Source organism: Poecilia formosa, unplaced genomic scaffold, assembly GCF_000485575.1.
Source record: "Poecilia formosa unplaced genomic scaffold, Poecilia_formosa-5.1.2 Scaffold133, whole genome shotgun sequence".
Classification (NCBI taxonomy): domain Eukaryota; kingdom Metazoa; phylum Chordata; class Actinopteri; order Cyprinodontiformes; family Poeciliidae; genus Poecilia; species Poecilia formosa.
Window position 1 is genome coordinate 513,950 of NW_006800072.1, and position 19,426 is coordinate 533,375.

General features: G+C 37.3%; 2 protein-coding genes across 2 annotated transcripts; both read right to left on the reverse strand.

The window, feature by feature from the left end:
- Positions 1–62: 62 nt before the first annotated feature.
- rnf14 (ring finger protein 14) lies at positions 63–5,144 on the reverse strand. The gene is made up of 9 exons (XM_007562027.2): positions 5,040–5,144; positions 4,309–4,467; positions 4,095–4,225; positions 3,742–3,931; positions 3,005–3,390; positions 2,691–2,919; positions 2,277–2,449; positions 2,031–2,161; positions 63–1,273 (listed from the first exon to the last, which is right to left on the reverse strand). The coding sequence occupies exons 2-9, from the start codon at positions 4,457–4,459 to the stop codon at positions 1,216–1,218; spliced, it is 1,449 nt and encodes a 482-aa protein (XP_007562089.1). The 5' UTR covers positions 4,460–4,467; positions 5,040–5,144; the 3' UTR covers positions 63–1,215.
- A 979-nt stretch (positions 5,145–6,123) lies between these two features.
- Positions 6,124–17,669, reverse strand: hspa4a (heat shock protein 4a). The gene is made up of 19 exons (XM_007562028.2): positions 17,563–17,669; positions 15,954–16,011; positions 15,686–15,826; positions 15,024–15,146; positions 14,161–14,260; positions 13,800–13,933; positions 13,341–13,585; positions 12,833–12,909; positions 12,390–12,541; positions 11,553–11,659; positions 11,257–11,390; positions 10,965–11,146; positions 10,444–10,527; positions 8,721–8,876; positions 8,365–8,490; positions 8,125–8,232; positions 7,440–7,559; positions 7,161–7,322; positions 6,124–7,064 (listed from the first exon to the last, which is right to left on the reverse strand). Exons 1-19 carry the CDS (start codon positions 17,667–17,669, stop codon positions 6,870–6,872), a joined length of 2,511 nt encoding a protein of 836 aa, XP_007562090.1. The 3' UTR covers positions 6,124–6,869.
- Positions 17,670–19,426: the final 1,757 nt, after the last annotated feature.

Genomic DNA, 19,426 nt, shown 5'->3' on the forward strand with positions numbered 1-19,426 from the left:
AGAGCATTCACACAATAAGAAGAGTAACGGTGTTACGCAGAAAAGGAAAAAGGTCACAAACTGTTTACTGGAATATTTATTATTTTTTAGTGCATTGAACGTCATTCTGTGTTCTAACAAGAGAAATGAACAGTGTTGATGTGAACTTGGGACAAAATTCCATCATATGCTTTTTAAGGCTAAGCACCCAGATTTGTTTCTTCTAACCTGAACCAGCTTCAAACCATCACACAAGATGCTAAAACTGTTGTGTTGGCTTCCTTTATGACAGAAATGTAAAGTAAACATTTGGTATGTCTTTCTAAGTGTTTGCCTCTTTTTCCTCTATAATTATTTGGCATTATTAAATAAAAAAAAACATAGTAAATCTAATGTAGCCAACCACAAACTCCTGTTTTTTTTCATGCCCACTATAGTCATAGCTCAAGCTGTAAACTGAAGAAGCCAATGCACTGCACTTTGCTACACACTCAAACTGTTCATGATTTTATTGTGCTTTGACTTTGTCATTATAGAGAGAGAAATTTTGTTTTGGACACATAGCTCATATGACATAAATATTATTAAAATCGATGTTGAATTTGAAAAGAAAGTTGCTGTGTTTTGCTTTTGACATGTGGAGACATGCTATAAAGCTAGGCTTCTTCAAATTTTTAATTAAAACATTCAGTATATTCTCCATATTTAGCTGGTTGCTATAAGGCCTATGACATAAAGAAACGATTTGCTACGAGACAAGACAGGACATAGTCTATTTGATTAATTGTCTATATGACAGTACAAATTATCCCTTACTTTGAAAACCTTTCACTGACTTCAGATTTAATGTTTATAATAGTTTCATAATCAGAATCCTTGTTAGACCATTAACCAACCACTAACCAATGTAGCTTATTAGTGAAAGGTAAAGGCAAACAGAAAAGATGCTAAACTTTTCTAAAATCCCTGCAGTTGTTTGCCATCTGTTCAGGAGACCTATGTTGTTTATTTAATTTATATTATGAGACCTGTATAATTTAAATACAATGACTGTGACTATAAACACTTTACATAGCTGATTGTCTTCCTGTCCTCTCTATGGCATGACAATGTTCAAAACACTGTGTTGAAAGTATGTGGCTGTGGTGGCGTTTCAGTTCCAGCGTAGATGAATCCATGGCCATGTGATGAAGGATAAAGTGCATTTAGATGTATAGCGGAGAGGTGGCGCTGGCGTCAGTCCTCCTCATCGCTCCAGAATTCATCATCATCCACATCGACACCATGGAAGAGTCTGCAGGGCAAAACAGTCAGACAGCTTAACTACTGCAAACACACTGACCATCGATCTCGACACACTCTAGACTTCCTCATATGCAAGTCTAGAGCTTTAAAGTTTTCTTGTGGTACAGTGAGCTTCATAAGGCTTATTTATGACAGGTTTTAGGCAGCTCCTCTGGTCAGACATGGTTGAACTTCATTTTCACAAGAACTGGACATGGATAATATTGCATTGCAATTTTCTAAATTGCAATGCAATGTTCTAAAATTCTGCTTGAGAAACTGATTTAGTATTTAAAAAGAGGCTAGATTTTTTTTTTAAAGTTGTAAATTGAGGAATATAAATATAAAATAGAATTAAATGAACTATAGAACCTAGTGTATAAAAGTAGTATATACTGGTATATGTAAGGCTTAAATTTAGTTTTTTTTTATTTCCTTTAAACATTTTAGAACAATTTAAGTTTGTCTTGTTTTCAAACATCGCATAGGATTTAAGGAAATGTTTTAAAAAAAAGGGCTGCAGCATAATTACACTAAAATTGAGTTATTCCTCAGAAAACAAGATGAATACGTGAAAATGTACTTTTTGCTCAATGTTAAGGATTAAAAACCAATTATGATGATGTGGGTGTTTTTTCTTTAAAATACTCTAAGAACCTCGGTAGAGAACAAGCTATTATGACAAAAACAGCATTTATTAGAACCTTTTTGCCCATCCATACTGAAAGTGCCTATAAATGTGGATAAACCTGACAAGAGCGTCTTACTGGTTAAAGCAGGGTGAGTGTGGGTTGTTAAAGTGGCTGTATGGGTTGACTTTGCTGAGGGCACCGAGGCACAGCCAGCAGAAGTACTGCTTACATGACGTGCACGTCATCTTGTTACAGCCATCCACTTTCTGAAAGACACAAAGTGCCACAACATTATGTGAAAAGACATAACTTGGATGGAACCATTTTTAAAGGTTCTGATGTCTTAAAGCATTGTGACCACCAGGGGGAGGTAAAGGCCACCTGTATATTGGTTCCACAGCGGGGGCAGCATTTGCAGTTCTCCTTGAGCCAGTCTCTGCTGAAGGATTCCTCCACCGCTTTCTGGACCACCCTCTTCCCGAAGCGTTGCTCCATGAACTTCTGGCCCTCAGGCGTGGCTGACAGGTACTCATCTCTCAGACTACGCAGATCATCTGAGGAACAAAGCAGAAGTTGAGACAGTTAGAAAATACATTTTCTGATTTCCAGTGGGGGTTTATTTGCATTATTTAAACTCTGGCATATCTTTTCAATGCAACTCATTTCAGTCTTTCCACAGCTCCAACCCAATTGCTTGTCTCCACTTGCCTCTTATTTGTAATATGCTAGTTTTTCTTTTCTAATAAAGTTTCACTCCTGCAAACTATTTTCAAAAGGAGTTAACTGTGCGGTTACCTGCCGTTATTTTACAATGAGAGACGCCATGATATCCCAGCTTGCACAGCGTGCAGAAAGCGTACTGACAAGCCGAGCAAATGCCCATGGTCGTATCTGGCTCCACCATAACAGCCGTCCCGCAGGAGTGACGGGGACAGTAGACGACGTCAGCCATGAGGTCCAAGCTTGACTGAAGGAGCAAACGGTCATATCGAGCAAACGACTCCTCATCCACAAGTTGTTTCACCTGAATGAAAAAGCCACAATGTGAGAGAACTGCTGATGTGAACTGAAAATGTAGAGAAAACTCACAGTTAATCTGCCGCTCTTACCTGTGACGGAGTGGCTAATGAGGTACATTCGGGTTCAGGGCAGTTAAGGCACTGGACGTTGCCGTCCCGTATTTGAATCTGAAAGTACTCCGTCATGCACACCTTACAGTAAACATGTTGGCACCCCTTGAAGCAGAGACAGCTGGCACCCAGCTTGTCTGAAAAACAGATGCCGCAGCAGAACACCTTTCCGTCGAAAGCCCTCTGCCGCTGCGCCTCGTCAAAGTCCAGGAGCTGAGGTAGGGGGTCCGAGTGGGGGTCCATCAGAACCACGGCGCGCGGGTCCGACTGAGAGGACGGTGAAAAGTGCTGGCCAGAGTTCTCTTTCTTCACGTCTGCTTTCTTCTCCTCTGGTTTTTCAGACTGGCTCATGCACTGTGTCCCAACTGGACAGAGAAAAAAATATGTTTTTCCAAATGCCATTAATTTTTTTTAATCTTTAGCATAAAAGTACAGATGGCTGAGCAAGAATTTTCTGATTTGTGGAAGATAAAAACATGTTAACATCTGATATAAAGCCAAGTCACCAGTAAATCAAAGATTTATCTACCCCAAACCAGTTTGATATGAGTTTACTGTTGGAAAACTGACTGTGTCCGAGCTTCAACCATCTGACCCAAACTGGGAGCCTCAGGTTGCTGTTAAAATTATTTAGTTCTTTATCATTTTTACCCAAAGTTATATTGCAGACATGCAGACTCCAGGGAGAATCTAACAACACAGGAAAACATAAATACCTTTTGCTTCAGGGTCTGTTTTCCTCCGTTCCCCGCCGCCCTTACTGCTGCTCCTGTTGAGTTCAAGAGGAGACTGGATGCTCAGAAAGCTCAGAGTCTCCTCTTTCAGGAACTGGATCCACATGAAAAGGACCTCAAAACCCTGGTTTTCTTCCCACAACTCATCCAAGCGCTGACACAGAGAACTCAGCTGAAATGATGAAATATCAAATATTATGCACCATAACCTGCATTTGTAGATTTGAATAAAACCACCAGTCATTTTTCTGGAATATGGGAGGAAGCCAAAATACCCAGAAATAACTTGTTTTTGTCATATAAAGAACTATAACAGTTGGCATGATGAGTCCTACCTGAGCTTTGGTCATCCATTTGGAGCTGAGTGAAAAAACCGGTGGAGATGTAGAAGGATAGTCTGCAGGAAGCTCGAAATTGAGCACCAAGGGAGGTAAAAAGCAGACATTATATTCAGCTGTCTTCTCTCCTGCAACAGAGAAGGGGGGTAATTAGCATTTCTTGTTGTGATATGAATAAACTGCACACCCACACCTTTACTGATGGATGTACCTTTCACCAGCAGCTTGAAATCAGGAGGGAGCTCCAGACATAGTTGTATCTCTCCGCCCTGAGCAGACTCTGCGCGACGGAACTCCTCTTCATCATAGATACTTGCTAAAGCAAGCAGTTCATTCTCCTGGGCTTCCTTATCCTCAGACATTTACATACCTACAACAACAACAGTACACGATCAATACGAGATGTAGTGGCCGTAGCAGCGCCTGTGATAACAAACACTGTTAAAGTGAACTGCACCTAATCATATCATGAATCTGACAATAAACTGTTAATTTACCAACTGGCTTAAACGGTTAAACATTGTGTCTTAAACTGCAAACCAAAAAGAAAGTGAACAATATAAAAAAAATTATAAATTACTACAGGAAACCCGACTTTTTATGTAACTTAGCTTTAGCAAAGCTACGTTGTTATACAAAAGTTGGAGGACGCATTTACAACCCCTTAATATGTATGCTAATAATGCAACACCGGCAAACACAAAGTGTTTTAGAAGGTTGAACTCTGGTGACATTATTCAAACTGTCGATTAGTTTCCGACTTAGCTAACAAACTTGAGATAGTCACTGCATGAGGCTAGCAAGCTCTGTTAGTTAACTGCGGCTTTGTTACTGCAGCTAAGTAGCAAAGCTAGGCCCTGTGTCATAACCACTGTTATGCAGATCAAAAATATTACAAATTATTTCACTGTAAACTGCAATTAAAATGAAGACGTTAACTACCTTATATGTCCCAAGTGCAAGTGACTTCTGTCCCCTTTGACTAGTTCTCGTCATGACGAGTCACTGTAGGTTCTTACAGCGCCACCTCCAGGAGTATGGAGCTCTCTGTTAGAGCAATAATGGCTGGACCTGTTCCTTATCAGTCCGCCGGCAAGCAATCCGGCTGAGCGGCCAGGATGATGAGCGGCGAAGAACGATTTCACCCTGCTCCCTTTCTTCATAATGTATGTACCTCTTAGGGGAGGATCATCATAATATAATAAATTTAACTTAGTGAAAAATATATCTACTTAAATTTACTTTGTGCATTTATAATTTTGATAAACTGTTATGACCTACGATCAACCATAAAGCTTTTCCAATACACAAATATTCAGATATACTTCCTTTTTTTATTGGGTGCACGGTTTCTTAAAAATATATATTTTTTATACATTGTGTATAGCTTTTAATTTCTTTATATTTTAGATTGTTTTTCATTGCGAGTTTATTGCCATTTGTAATTTTGTTCCTCCTTGTTTCCTGGTTAAGTTAGACAGTTGACATTTGTTACAACTGACACTATGTTGTGACAACATGGCATGAGACGGAAAATCTGTGAAAAGACCAAGCTCCTCTGCTAATGACAGAAATAAACAGTTCAGTCAGAAACAACCAATCACAGCCAGGAGGCAGGTCTTAGTGCTGTCAGTTATGATCATGTAAGCGCTGCCCACAGCCTCCAGCTTGTTCTCTACTACTCTACAGCCTCTCCCAGTCACCAGAGCATGTCATGAATACTCAGGTTAGTTAATATGGCCACCAATCACAGCAGATAAATGGATTCCCAAGAATGAAATGTAAAAATTATTTTTTTTTAATAAGTTACAGTTTTAGCATTTTGTTTATAATCTTAAATCCCTGCCATTGCAGTGTCTAGCATTATGTTGTACTTTTCTAGTACATTATCATGTTTACCTGCAGACTAGCTACGAGACAAGACAGGACAAATTGTTAGCGATATTTCATCCCATCTTCTTGTGCAGGACTGGAAAGGGGCTTAATTTAAAAGAGTATTCTTGAACAGTAATGGTTATATCTCAGCTCAGTTTTTGTTCTAAGGTTTATTTTTGCATTTTTCAGTGATGTGGCAACAACAGCAGCACCCAAAAAGGAGATTTGTTGCACCAGCAATCTCACTGTCGAGTAGAAAATAAAATAAAACAACAAGGCTACCAGAGAACAAACAGATCATTTGCTTTTGAATGAGAAAAGCAGAACAGTGAAATACTGCATGACAGTAACTCTTAGTATCTAAATCCAACATACAAGAGAAGAAAACTTCTTTGAACTAAATACATCATAACCAAGGAGTTACAAGTGTTTGTGGTGAAAAAACCCCAAAACAAAACAAAACCCCGCCCCACAAAATGACACTTACAACTTTAAACTATTGACGCCCCCTTCACCAACGCATTTGATACCTTATTTAAACAATATTTTACAATTTCAACTTTGCTGACATTCTTAGCTTAAAGATCTTGAGGAAAAGCTAAACAATCATCAAAGCAGCACGAACTAAGCTAGCAACCCACACTCACAACTTCCCTGCCCTCAGGAAGTCATTTCAATATTATTATTATTATTATGCAATATTTCTGTATTCAAAGAATATAAGAAAGCACATGCCGTGAAGGCAGTCTGATGAATAGCACTGATAAAGGACGATGTTGTCTGCGTCTCCAAAAGAGGCTACCATGTCATTAAGAATCAACTCAGAAGAAAAGGGCTGAACAAGGTGAGAAGTGGTACAAACGGATGGGAAACTCAAAAGTTGGCAGCAGCAAAAGTTTAGTCAATGTCCATTTCAGGGAGCTTGTTTTCTGCCGTTTCTTGCTGTGTTGGTTTTGTTTTATCTGGGTTTCCAGGCTGGCTTTCTGGTTCAGCCTGTCCATTGACTGGACCGTTCTCTGTTTTCTCCTCCTTAGGAGGCTCCACCTTGGGCTTGGGTTTAGTTACCACTGGATTGCAGGATGCATAAAGCTCCTAGGGGATGAAAAGATCAAAGTAAGCCAGTGGATCTTAAGGCTAGTTTTCTATGAAAATATGTCGAAAAGGATTTGTGTAGCTGTCTCCAAGTACCTTTGTCTTGGCCTTGATTTCTCCTACTTTCACCACTGGGTCCACTGTGAGGTTCTGGCTGTTCTGCTGGTTCATTTTGGTATTCATCCAGGCCATGGCCTCATTGACCTGCTGATCCACCCGAGTCACCTCCAGCTCATCCAGGTGATCATACTGCTCATCCTGTAAAATACAGAAACGCTAAACAGCTGTTTACACTATTTCAACAAAACTTCCAGATACATTTGTTTATTACATTTGTTAATAGCAATTCTATTTTTAAAGTACAGATATTATTACCTTTGCCTTGTAAGATTCAACAATCTTCATGTACATCTGTATCTGTCTGCCAAGCTCCTCAAATGCTTTTGGTCTCTCTTCAGCTTCCAGGTATTTATCGTGAATGGGCTGACCGATTTTCTGCAGAAAAAAAAGGCAGATCAAAAAATATTCCCACTCTCCAATTCAATTTTGGACTTTTCTAAGTTTTGATTCTTTCAACTTCTTCAGGTATGATGGGTCACCTGCTACAAGACATTTCATCCTGACCACAGGTGAAGTCAAACAGGCAGGTGGAAAATTTTGTACACTTTGCCATCCAATGCAATCATTTTATGTAATTTAATGTAGTTTATTTATATGATGCAAAATTGCTCCAAGTGTCATATCAACATATTTTATGAACAGGTCTGATTTATATGGCGTAATGTAGAATCTACTTCATTTCTCATAACTTTAATGAAAACAAGCATTAAACATTCAGAAGTACATCCACAATTAATTCTGGTAGCAAAGAAAGTTTTATTGTTAGCATAAACTGCAGAATGTCAGACAAACAGTGTTTCATCTAAACAAGCTAATAAGGAAAAGTGTTTGTTTCAGTGACTAGTACCCATTACCCAGAGAATAGGCTTCATTCTGTATGTGATTAACCCATTCAGTACCTTTTAAAATTTGATTTTTTAAAGATTTTCAAAGGACTCACCTTCAGTTCCGCTAGTTTGTCAATGTAAACTTGTTTCTGTTGGTCCTCTCCATCTTCATACAACCAAGTTTCCGTGTCCTCCAGTTTTAATGAGAACGCATTACGATCCTAAAATTTCAAAACAAAACAAACCAGAAAAACATAAGCGTAAAACAAAATATTACATTTATACCCAAATGTCAAAAATAAACATACAGCTGAGGCTAATTGAGTCCAATGATGAATCTCGTTTGTACTTACAGCCTCATTCACAAACTTCTCCAGTGAGCCATTGAGTTTGTCCCTCATTTCATACACGTATTCTTCAACGTTGTTTTTTGCATCATTTCTCTCCTTCTCAAGCTTGTCCTGCATGATCATCTTCCCCTACATGAGGCACAGCAAAGGTCAGATCACTTTACTTAAAAACAACAGTAAACGGTTAAGCACCACATCAGCTGGTGCTTAACCGTTTACTATGGCAGTTGATGGCTATGTAACTCATAGCCATCATGTGATCATGGGTTTTAAATCTTAATCAATACAGAAAACACATCTGAGACTCCTTTTTTGTGTGTGCATGCCAAACATTCCTGGTGAATTTTTTAGGACATTACCTCATTCTCCACAAATGTATTAAGTTCTTCAACAGGAAGCTGCCACTGCAGTTTGCCCTCTATGGGCAGATCCACAGTCTTTGTTTTTACTTTGGCTTTCTTGGCTTGAGGAGGCTGATCGTTCTTCTTCTCTTCCTTGACATCCTCTGGTGATGTCTGGAAAAATAAAAACTGTTAAATATATTTAGAAAATCTAATTTGTAATGTTTAAACAATCACATAAAAACTGAAGTGAGTAACCTCATCATTATAAATGTTATGTGGAAACTTAAAAGCTTGTTTCAGCAAACTTTCCACATCGCTTAGTAAAAGGTCAAAGTGTAACCTGTAGTTTAAATGATCCACAAACCTTCAGAACGTCAAATTTTTGTTGTTTTAACCTGATTTTTGTTCTTTTCCAAGTGAATGCATCAATTTTATGTAGAAATTAGAAACTTGTTATCAATTCACCATTATTTTAGAGCTTATAAAACTAACCAAACGTAAAAAACATATCTTTGCGAGGAACAACTTGAGTCATACAATTTGAGTTAACGGTTTCCAGAACAAATGGATCTGCTGTCATTTTATGAAACAATGTGATACTTGAACATTTTAACTGTAAAGAAACAATAAAAGTATTAAAAGTAAAGTGGCAAAGGGAACACATTTCAATATTGTAAGTCCTAAATATGCAGCTTTAATTTTTTAAGCATTTCCATAAACCCCATGCTAACCATCAAGTACAAAATTGTAGCTAGAAAATTAGAAAAGAATAAATAAATAAAGCTGAGCCTGCTCCTCCACTAGGTACCTAGTGCTGGGCGATATGGATGGAAAGTTTCAAACAAACAAAGAGGTTTAGATTTTGTGTCATTTAGGATTAGGCTCTGGAAGTGTGATGACATGAAAACAATAGGATATTTCATTAGCTTCTTGTAATATTGTGATCGTGTTCCCACTTGATTTGCGTACCAGTGTCATTTTGAACACTGTAATATTCTATTTACAATAAATGTGTGTGTGACTTAATTCATACAGCTATTAACTCCCGCCTAGCAATATTTTCATGTGGAGTCGAGGTTTATCTGAGCCCATCACTGACAGACAGAACTGAAGCAGCCAATATAGGTTCTCTTTTACTTTACATGTTATCATAAAGGATAAAAACACTTAGACTGCGACCAAGATTCATTTAAGCAACAAAATAAAAATAATAATAATAACAGCATAAGCTGTAATTACATTTAGCAAACGTTGATCATGAACACTGGTGCTGCAGCGGACATAAAATCACAGACTTTACCCCAGCAACAGGGATCGAGAGTTTAGTTTAGTCAGAGGTTCTGATGCAGATTATTTAGAAATGCCTTGAATTTAGGATCTGAAATGACCTGACATTTAGGATCAGATCATTTATTTTGTTTACTACGAGTTTCTATATTTTTTAAAAACTAGAACTGATGTGATTCATATACTGTAGCAACGTAGGACATTTGTTTTAGTACTGTACAAGCGTGTTTTTAGTTTATTGTTGATATATTGGCAAAGAGATAATTTTCCTTTATATAAAAGGATTTGACACACTTGAATTTGTCCATCTTTTCTTGTCTTTTGTATTTTGCATTAATTACAAAGACATCAGGAGCAGCTACATTTACAGAGGACCAATGTGTAAGTGCGTTTCTCCTTCATACACAATAGAGCAGCATGTATACTGTCCTATCGCCCAGCACAAGGTTACCTCCATTTCTTCAGCCTCTGATTTCTTGTCTTCGTTGTCTCCAGCCTGGGGTTTCTGATCTTCATGGTCCACTTGCATTTTGCTCTATTGCATGGTAGCAAAAGAAAGCATATACAGAAAATGTATTAAGACAACACCTTGTAGATGTTTTTTTCAGAACATCTCGACAAATTAATTTGTTTCAGCTTTACTCATTTCGACCAGTTCATGCAGGTTTTCGCTTCATTTCAAGTTTAAGATTTGTCAGGAAAGGTTGCTTTTCCAAATATACAAAACAGAAATATTCTAAATCACCTTTCTTTTTAATTCACAACAGTTTTTAGAGGGAGTAAGAACTGAAGTGGAAATGAAAGAATACAAACACATTTTAGTAAAAATTGAGAAAACATCTCAAAATTGTTTTATTTATAACCTTAGTTTTGTCCATCTCTTGTCAAAAAAGCAAGAAGCTTCTCTTTCTCCCTTACTCACCTCTGCCTGACTGCTACGTTTTGTTCCTTGCATCCAAAGCAGATACATACCTCCTCTTCCTTCACCCCTTGGTCCGTCTCCATCGGCTCCTCTCCTTCCACGTCTTTTATGACTTCTACCAGAGCCGCGCTTGAGACACTGAACACACCGTGAACGTTGACGCGCACCTTCACTTTCACCTTGGAGCTCTCGCCTGATGCCCGGGGAACCACATTCTGGATCAGAAACTCACCTGAAAGACGGAGGGATGATGTCACAATACCCAAGTATGGTAAAAAACATAACAAAAAGACTCAAAATAAAAATCGCATGAAAGTTAGCCTAATGTGCATCCTGTAGTACCTATTGTTGCTTTAGGGTAGTTTAGCTCCTTCATATTATTGTAATAGGCTTCCAGCATGAAGGGCTCTTTCCGGTAAAAAGTCAGCACTTTGGAGAAGGGAGCTGCATGGTTCTTTGGGAAAACCTCACAGTCACTAGAAAAAAAAAAGTAGAGAGATACAAGTGAGATGCAAGTATTCGCTAAGCAATTAAACTTTGGATGAAGTGTATTCACTTTCATCCAAACTTAAGCTTAACTATTAGCAGAAGCTTAGCTCAGACACTGTATTATCTTATGACCATGAATGCATTCTTACCTCAGTCCGTCCTCTGCAGCTGAATTCCACTTTAGGGAAATGGAGTATGGGACAACATCCGTGATGGAGAACTCTCTGACTTTGAAAGCAGGCGACAAAATGGCACACTGAAAAAAAACAATAAGAAATCAATAGTCACTAATTAATGTCAATAACTCTGAATTCAGGTCTTTATTTGTTTGTATCCTCTTCTTTTGGGCTCATCACCTTCACTTAACTTCTGGTTTATGTACAATGCTTTTATTTTGAAGTGACCACTTCCAGTTTGTATGTTAACGAACTGCAACTTAACAACAAAAGATACAAGACAGTTGTTTATACAACGTATCTTGTTATCAAGTAACCCCCTCAATAGAGGCATCAGGTATGTTTATTTTGTAAATATGTATGTTTTCAATCTTGAGTAACTAAATCTGTGCATGTTTTATTGTATACTAAATCTGGAGTTGTCTTTAGATCACAGGCATATTTTAAGCTGTAAACATTATTTTTAAGATGTGAATGTTAACGGTTGTAAGAGTGTGGTCTTTGAGCTGATACTGTTTTTTCTGTGGATACATTTCCTGCTCTTACAGTAAAACTCTGGATGTGTTCCTACTAAACCTGAATGTTCATCAGTAAAGCCTCAACCTTCAATTGAGAAGGTATTCTACAACTAAAGTAGGCTTCAGTGCATAACATACTCATTGTAAATAGCAAACTTTATTCACACCAAATCTTTTTATTTCTGGCTTTTAAAGAATAATAAAGCATTATATTCCCCAGAACCAACTGCCAGTTAATGTGCTGTGTGTGAAACTAACTAAACTGTGGAGAACTTAAATGTTTGAGCCGTACCTGCAGAGCACAGCCTCGGGCCACCGCCTCATCTGCATTGAGGGTGGTGTTCAGCTCTTTGCCGAAGAATTTGCAGATCCGCTCCTTGATAGCAGGAATTCTGGTGGCTCCGCCCACAATCTCCACGGCGTAGATGTCTTCCTTTTTCAGTTCTGGAAGCAGAGCGAGACGATCAATTAATCCCTACTTGTTAGGGTTACAAAGTCACAACTTCACTATCAAATGCTGTCGGATTTAAAACAGTCACAAGTGTTGCGCTTCGCGTTGTGTAAACTGTTCATGATTCAGTCAGGTGAGGCAGGAGCCATAAGATATTAATAGATAGGAGGAAATTACTAGAAGAATCCTTTGCCTCAAATTACTTTATTACTTTATACTGACTTTATGTGTTTACACATGGTGGTGAGGATAGACCAGTAGTTATTAAAGTCAAATGTACTCACTGGTCTGTTCCATGACGCTGTGCAGGGGACCCTCAACTTTGGCCAGCAGCCCAGCACACATTTCTTCAAACAGACCTCTGTGAACATGTCATAAATTATTAATAGATACAGCTTAGCAACACAAACATACACACTCTAATAAAAAAAAAGGAAAAAAGGCACAGCACCAGCAGACTGATCCAAGTCTTTAAAATATATTTTGTAATGTTAGACTTGCAGACTTCATTGTATTTCATTTGTAGGGCATAAAAAATACCTGAACAATAACAATAAGCTGACCTTTGAAAGCAATTTTTTAGGTTTATCAGTCTAATAGGAGCTGAATATAAAAGCCGTAAAAATGTTGCTGATTTTTATTCCCAGAAAATGTTAAAAACCGTGAATCCTTTTCTGGGTTAAATTATCGCAAAAAAAAAAAAAAAAAAAAAGAAATCAAATAAAACACATTAAAGTTTATTGACAAATCTTTGGTCAGGTTTTATTAATTATGCATAAACATAAATCTCACCTGTTCAGTTTGCTGGAAACATCAATGTCGTTCATGAAGCATTCAATGTTGAGAGGTAAGTCAGAGGAGTTGGCACTCATCAGCTTCTTCAGCTTCTCACACTCCTGGTAAAGACGCACTAAAGCTCGAGGTTTGGACCTGACGTCCAGTTTGTATTTCTTTGCAAACTCTTCGCAGAAGTGGTTCACCAGGATGTCGTCAAAGTCCTTCCCACCGAGGTCAGAATCAAAAGCTGCAGCCAGAATCTTACAGAAAGAAAAAGAAGGTAAATATCGAAATTAATCAACAGTAAAATAACTAGTAGGAGTTTATCTTCTTCTAATCTACTTAATTTGTCTGTCTTATCAAGGTGTGAAGTTATTGAGTTGGTGGTACAAAAGCTGAAGCAGCAGCACATGCTAGCACAACTACTAACATTAGTATCTATACAAAACCACTCAAAAGTTCTTAATAACTTACCTTGAGCTTTCCTTTGTTAAAGGCACAAACGGATACCTGGTAACCAGAGTGGCCCAGATCCACAAACACCACTATCCTGGGCTTCTCCTCTGGAGCTGGAAGATCCTGCTTATAGATTCCATAGGCCAGAGACACTGGAACAGAACAAACAAATAGAATAAATATACAGAAAAAAAAAAACACAGGGATTTTATGAGGTTCTTAACTACATTTTTCTGAGCAGAAAAAGTCAAATAAGTTTGATTGACACTCTGCCCCTGCTGAAAAAAATGGTCTTGCATCAAATTTCACAGATATTGTCTCATGTTGCAGTATAAGCAGCTAAAATGGAGTGTCAAACTGTTTCAGATGCCATGTGTACCTGCTGTGGTCTCATTCATTAATCGTAGACAGTTGAGGCCTGCAATCTGAGCTGCATCCATGACCGACCTCCTCTCTGCATCAGTGTAATAGCTTGGTACCTGAGATGAGGAACAGAAAATATTCACATAAAGAAATGTGAAAAATGATGCATGGATGTTTGTAAATTAAAAACCAAAAAAACACTTTTATTCATCTTTTGATACTGGGATTGAAAGATGATCCCAGTATCATCTGGGATCAGCTCAGATAGAGACTACTTTTCTCAAAAAGCTCTCTAGATATTGTCACTATTTTAGCAAGTTGGGACACCAAAACAAAACGTCCCAATGTTGAAAGGTTCAAAAGGTAAATTTAGAGACAGGCCACAGCACGAGTAACATGTTCTCTATCAACAGGGCCTGATGTCACCTATAAATTTAGCTTTGGTACAAGTCGCAGCCCCTCTGTGCTAGATCTATAACATTACATAATGGCTGCTATTTGTGCTCTCTCATGCTGAGCTCAACACACACTTCCCACTCTTTACCGACTGTGTGCAAGAAAGGAAATGCAGCTTTCAGGCACAGACATCTGGTGAGGAGGCTAACGCTCTAAACAAATGTCACATGAACAGGTGACAACCCACTTATACACCAGACACTTTTTATATATATGTACACATGCATAAATGAACCCAAACCACATGTCAATGCAAGAGACATGATAGCAACAGCCATAAATGATGAGTTCAGGTTTAATAAGCAATTTAATATGCTGAACATTTAAAAAAAAAAACGACGTCACATTAGAACTCATTAACAAATCATAAAAAAAGACTAATACAGAGTCCTAAAATCTCCTAAAATTCAGAGATGTTGATACCGAGATGACGCAGTCAACAACTGGCTTCTTCAGTGCACTTTCAGCCGTCTGCTTCAGCTTGGTCAGCAGCATCCCGGTTATCTGCTCCACACTGAATACTCTCTCTTCCTCCATGTACAGCACCTGAAACAGGATATTTTCAATGAATTACCCTTTTCTAAACAGAAAAGGGTGTGCGTATATACATATATATATATAAATGTGATTTTAAGACAAAAATAGGGCCATGCACTCTTTAAGAGTGATGTCCTGCTAGACTAGCTGGCATTATAATTTATGAACTCAAAGGAACTTGTATAATTCAACAGTTATTAAAACTGTTAAGTAAAACAGAATCAGAACAAATATTTTACCTAACAATAAGATGTCAGTTTATTTTACAAAAAAACCATCATGCTTTGAATAAATTCATAATAGGAACAGACTATATGTAAAACATATCTTACAAACAATTGTTATGCCTGCATTTTTATAAATCTAACATTGACCAATGACAAAAAAGGACACTTTACAAAAAAAAGATCCCAGAGGAAAAAAATAAAATGAAATAAACAAATCAGTTTTCTGGGTTGTTAAATATTGGCATACACCACAAATAAAATCCAACATCACTTGACCTTTAACCCTCACTATTAGAACAACAAAATAGGGGCTAACCTCACCTTTATACCGGTGGCTCCTGAAGGCATCTGTGCCAAGTCGTACACCAGGTTGGACTTGGCTGCCTGAACAATTGGGTCTGAGAACGCCCTGCCATGGAAACGCTTGAAGCCTTGCACTGTGTTCTTACAGTTGGTCACCACCTGGACATGATGATTGAGCAGGAAAAGAAAAAAGTTTGAAAACATTCACTTTTTAAAATATAACTTTGTATTTTTAGGCGAAAAATTAAAAATCTAATGTATATAACTTGGAAAAATTTATATATACCTGGCTTTTTGCAGCTGCTCCGATTGATCGATTTCTTGGACCAAATGATACAAATGACCTGGGGGAAAAATAATAAAATATGAATTTGATTATTATAATCAACCAATTGGAGTTTATCTAAGTAGACATTCAGTTTGTAACTACAAGTAAAACAAAGGTAAAGTTAGTTGCCAGAGGTTACTACACAATATCCTGACATGCCTACACAGAAACTCATGAGCCAAGGCTCAACCCACACACAAACACAACTACAACAATCATTTTCATAGTGTAAAATCACCAAACTTTCCTTTAGCTTAAACCTACTTTCTTTCTTTTTAGGGTACATTGACAGCCATTTTTGATATCTAGTACTGCCTGCCAAATTTTAAAAAGTGGCACTAAGAAATGACATAGTATACAAATAGATTTTGGGATAAACATGTGTATCAATATGTTATCAAAAGAGAGAACATTTTTGGTTTTAAGCACATGTGTCATGTGTTTCACAAAGACACTTAATGGTTTATCAAGGTTTTAAACCATAACAGTCTCAAACTTGAATGTTAAATCATACCAATCATACAATTTAAGGTTTCTTTTTAATTATACATTTTAATTATAGCCATTCAACTGGATGAAAGGAGGGTGCTACTGCCATGTTTACCAGGTGTGGCTTATTTGGAACTATTTACAGGCCCAAAAGAATCACTTAGTTGTGGAGTGGAAAACTGAAGGACTCTGCAATCTTATTCAGGTACTGTGTTTTAAAGGCTATATTTGGCAAGACTAATTAATCGACTAATATCATATTTGTATATTTGTGTTACTTAATAAAGACAAAATCAGCAAAATGTATATTTTGAACAAGATGCAATATAAATTCCCAAATAATAGAAAACAAGAGCTTTACTATAACTGTAATAATGTATTTTAATTTTAATGCAACTATGAACCATTAATGAATCAATATTATATATCGTTTCTCCTATTTCAAATAAATGCATTGAATTGCATCAAATACATCTTAGTGTTGTTTTTTGTTTACAAGTAATAAATATCTTAAGAAAATACTTAAGAAAAGTTAATCACTACATTTTCGGAGGACATAATTGCTAGAATATTCCACCAAAAGCTCGACTGATGTCGTCATCGAACGAAACCCTTCACGCAAGACGCACGTTTTGTCACACGGGACACACCGGAGTTTAGGCCTTCAGTGCATGTAAGACAATTAGAACTACAGAAGGAAGCACCGCCTGCGTGGGGTCATCAGGCAACTAAAACACGTTTTCCAACAGCCAGTACCGTTAATAAAACTGATGTGTTTAGCCGTCTAGCTTACAATTGTAGCTCCGGTGGTAAATGTTTTAATATATATACGTTGAATATAAAATCAAAACACCCTTTTGGTTGCAGTTAAGACTCAAGCTCACAAACAAATATATCTTACAGTAACACACACACTGAAATTAAGTTTGATTGATCACACACGGACGTGTATGAAAGTTCGGCAAATAGGTTTAAAATCCGACTTTATTGTGAAGACAACACACAGAAAATGATAAGACATCCAACAAGGTTACTATTTCAGAATTTTAACGTATAAAATTTGCTGTTTAATACTTACGGCGTACATCTGTCGCTGTATTCGTTAGCAACTGTCTCAATTCCTCCAGCTCGGGCTACAGCTACATAGCAGCTCTGAAAACCCAAGTCAAATCCCACCACTGACATCTTCTACAATATGCCCGTCTTTTGGCTGTAAGGTTGTCGCAGCGGAACTTAAAGTAAGGTTAATGCTTATTTAAACCTTAAAGAGTACAACAATCCTAGTAGAGTTGTTGTATTGCTCTCTGTTAAAAAGAGATAGTACTCTTCTTAATTCACACCGCTGTTACCGGTGTCCCTGATCTGCACTGGCAACCCTTAGCACCAAGGTAGTTTAACAGCCTTCTCGCGCTCTCGCCGGTAATTCTCGCGAGATGTGCATTATCCAGACGTCTCTGGATTTTTCTATAACCATGTGAGAGACGTTTCTCCAACTCTCTAGCTTTTTTGAGATAGATCCTGAGACTTTTGCGCAGTTTTTACATAATTTGTAAATATAGTATATGGCTTAAATTACAACAGAATTTCTAGATGTGAAAAATATTAATTATTATTTTACATTTAGTGTAAATTAAGTTTTTTTATACAATCAAATATCTCCAGGCAATTCATAAAACAAACAGGCATAATTCTTAATTTAATTCTTGTTAGAATTTGAACTCAAAATTGTAACCAGAAATCAACTGATTTCATTCCACAACAATTCAAACATAAGACCACTTACATCATATGGAAACAGTAAGGTTGTTTTCTCTCTTGTTAAAATATAAAGTGTTAGTCTATGTGGGCCGATGATCTAAAAAGTTGGAATTATTGAAATTAGCTTTATTATTAGCAGTACAATGGATAGAATAAATAAGACCTTAAAAACTACAAAAAGGTTAAAAAATAATTTGTTCAGAGTCCAGTTCAGCACTAGCCAGTTTAAAATATAGTAATTCAAATAACGAACTAGAATTTTTATTGGAAATACAATAATCATTATTTAGTTGTTGTACCAGTAGCTCGCAGATATTTTAACTTTTGCGTCTTGTTCATGGTACAGATCTTGCAGTTAATAATCATTATTTAGGATATAAATGTTATGATATTGGACTGCACAGTGGCGCAGTTGGTAGCACTGTTGCCTTGGAGCAAGAAGGTTCTGGGTTCAACTCCTGGCCCTGGTATTTCTGCATGGAGTTTGCATGTTCTCCCTGTGCATGTGAGGGTTTTCTCCAGATACTCCGGTTTCCTCTCACAGTCCAAAAAACATGTCAGGTTAATAGGCCTCTCCAAATTGCCCCTAGGTGTGAGTGTGTGTATGCATGGTTGTTTGTCTCTGTGTTGACTGGCAACCTGTTCAGGGTGTACCCCACCTCTTGCCTGGAATGTTAGCTGGAGATAGGCACCAGCAACCCTCCTGACCCCACCAAGGGACAAGGGTGTAAAGAAAATGGATGGATGTTACAATATTTATTTAAGTTCCAACACATATTTGGATTAAGGCAAACAAAACAGCAAATAGGGCAACAACAGGACTAACAGTTCATTATTCAAAATACAGCAACATAATACAGGAAAATGTCAACTTTGTGGAGGAAATTAGACAATGTAGCATAATATGAGATAAGAAGGATATTAATATTGAACAAATTTAGAAAAAAATAAAGAAATATTTCATTTATTAAATATATTGCAGAGAATTCAGACACAAAAAGCACTTGTATTTTAATTTTTTAATTTTTTTTTAAATAAGGTTGATTACTAGAATATAAATGAAGACATTTTGAGCCATATTCCATATCATTAGGTAGCATACAACCTTTAACATTTTTTGGCAACTGCCAATGAAAAAAAAAAAAAAAAACAAGACGACGGAGGTGTCATGATGATGTTGCGAC

Coding starts and splice junctions, on each gene's coding strand:
- hspa4a (XM_007562028.2), bottom strand. CDS start 17,669: ATGTCAGTGGTGGGATTTGACTTGGGTTTTCAGAGCTGCTATGTAGCT. Junction 13,586..13,799: donor TTAACAAAGGAAAGCTCAAG/GTAAGTTATTAA, acceptor TCTTTCTGTAAG/ATTCTGGCTGCAGCTTTTGA. Junction 12,910..13,340: donor GTTTCCAGCAAACTGAACAG/GTGAGATTTATG, acceptor ACATGTTCACAG/AGGTCTGTTTGAAGAAATGT.
- rnf14 (XM_007562027.2), bottom strand. CDS start 4,459: ATGTCTGAGGATAAGGAAGCCCAGGAGAATGAACTGCTTGCTTTAGCA. Junction 2,920..3,004: donor CATTAGCCACTCCGTCACAG/GTAAGAGCGGCA, acceptor TTTTTCATTCAG/GTGAAACAACTTGTGGATGA. Junction 1,274..2,030: donor CACTCACCCTGCTTTAACCA/GTAAGACGCTCT, acceptor TTTGCCCTGCAG/ACTCTTCCATGGTGTCGATG.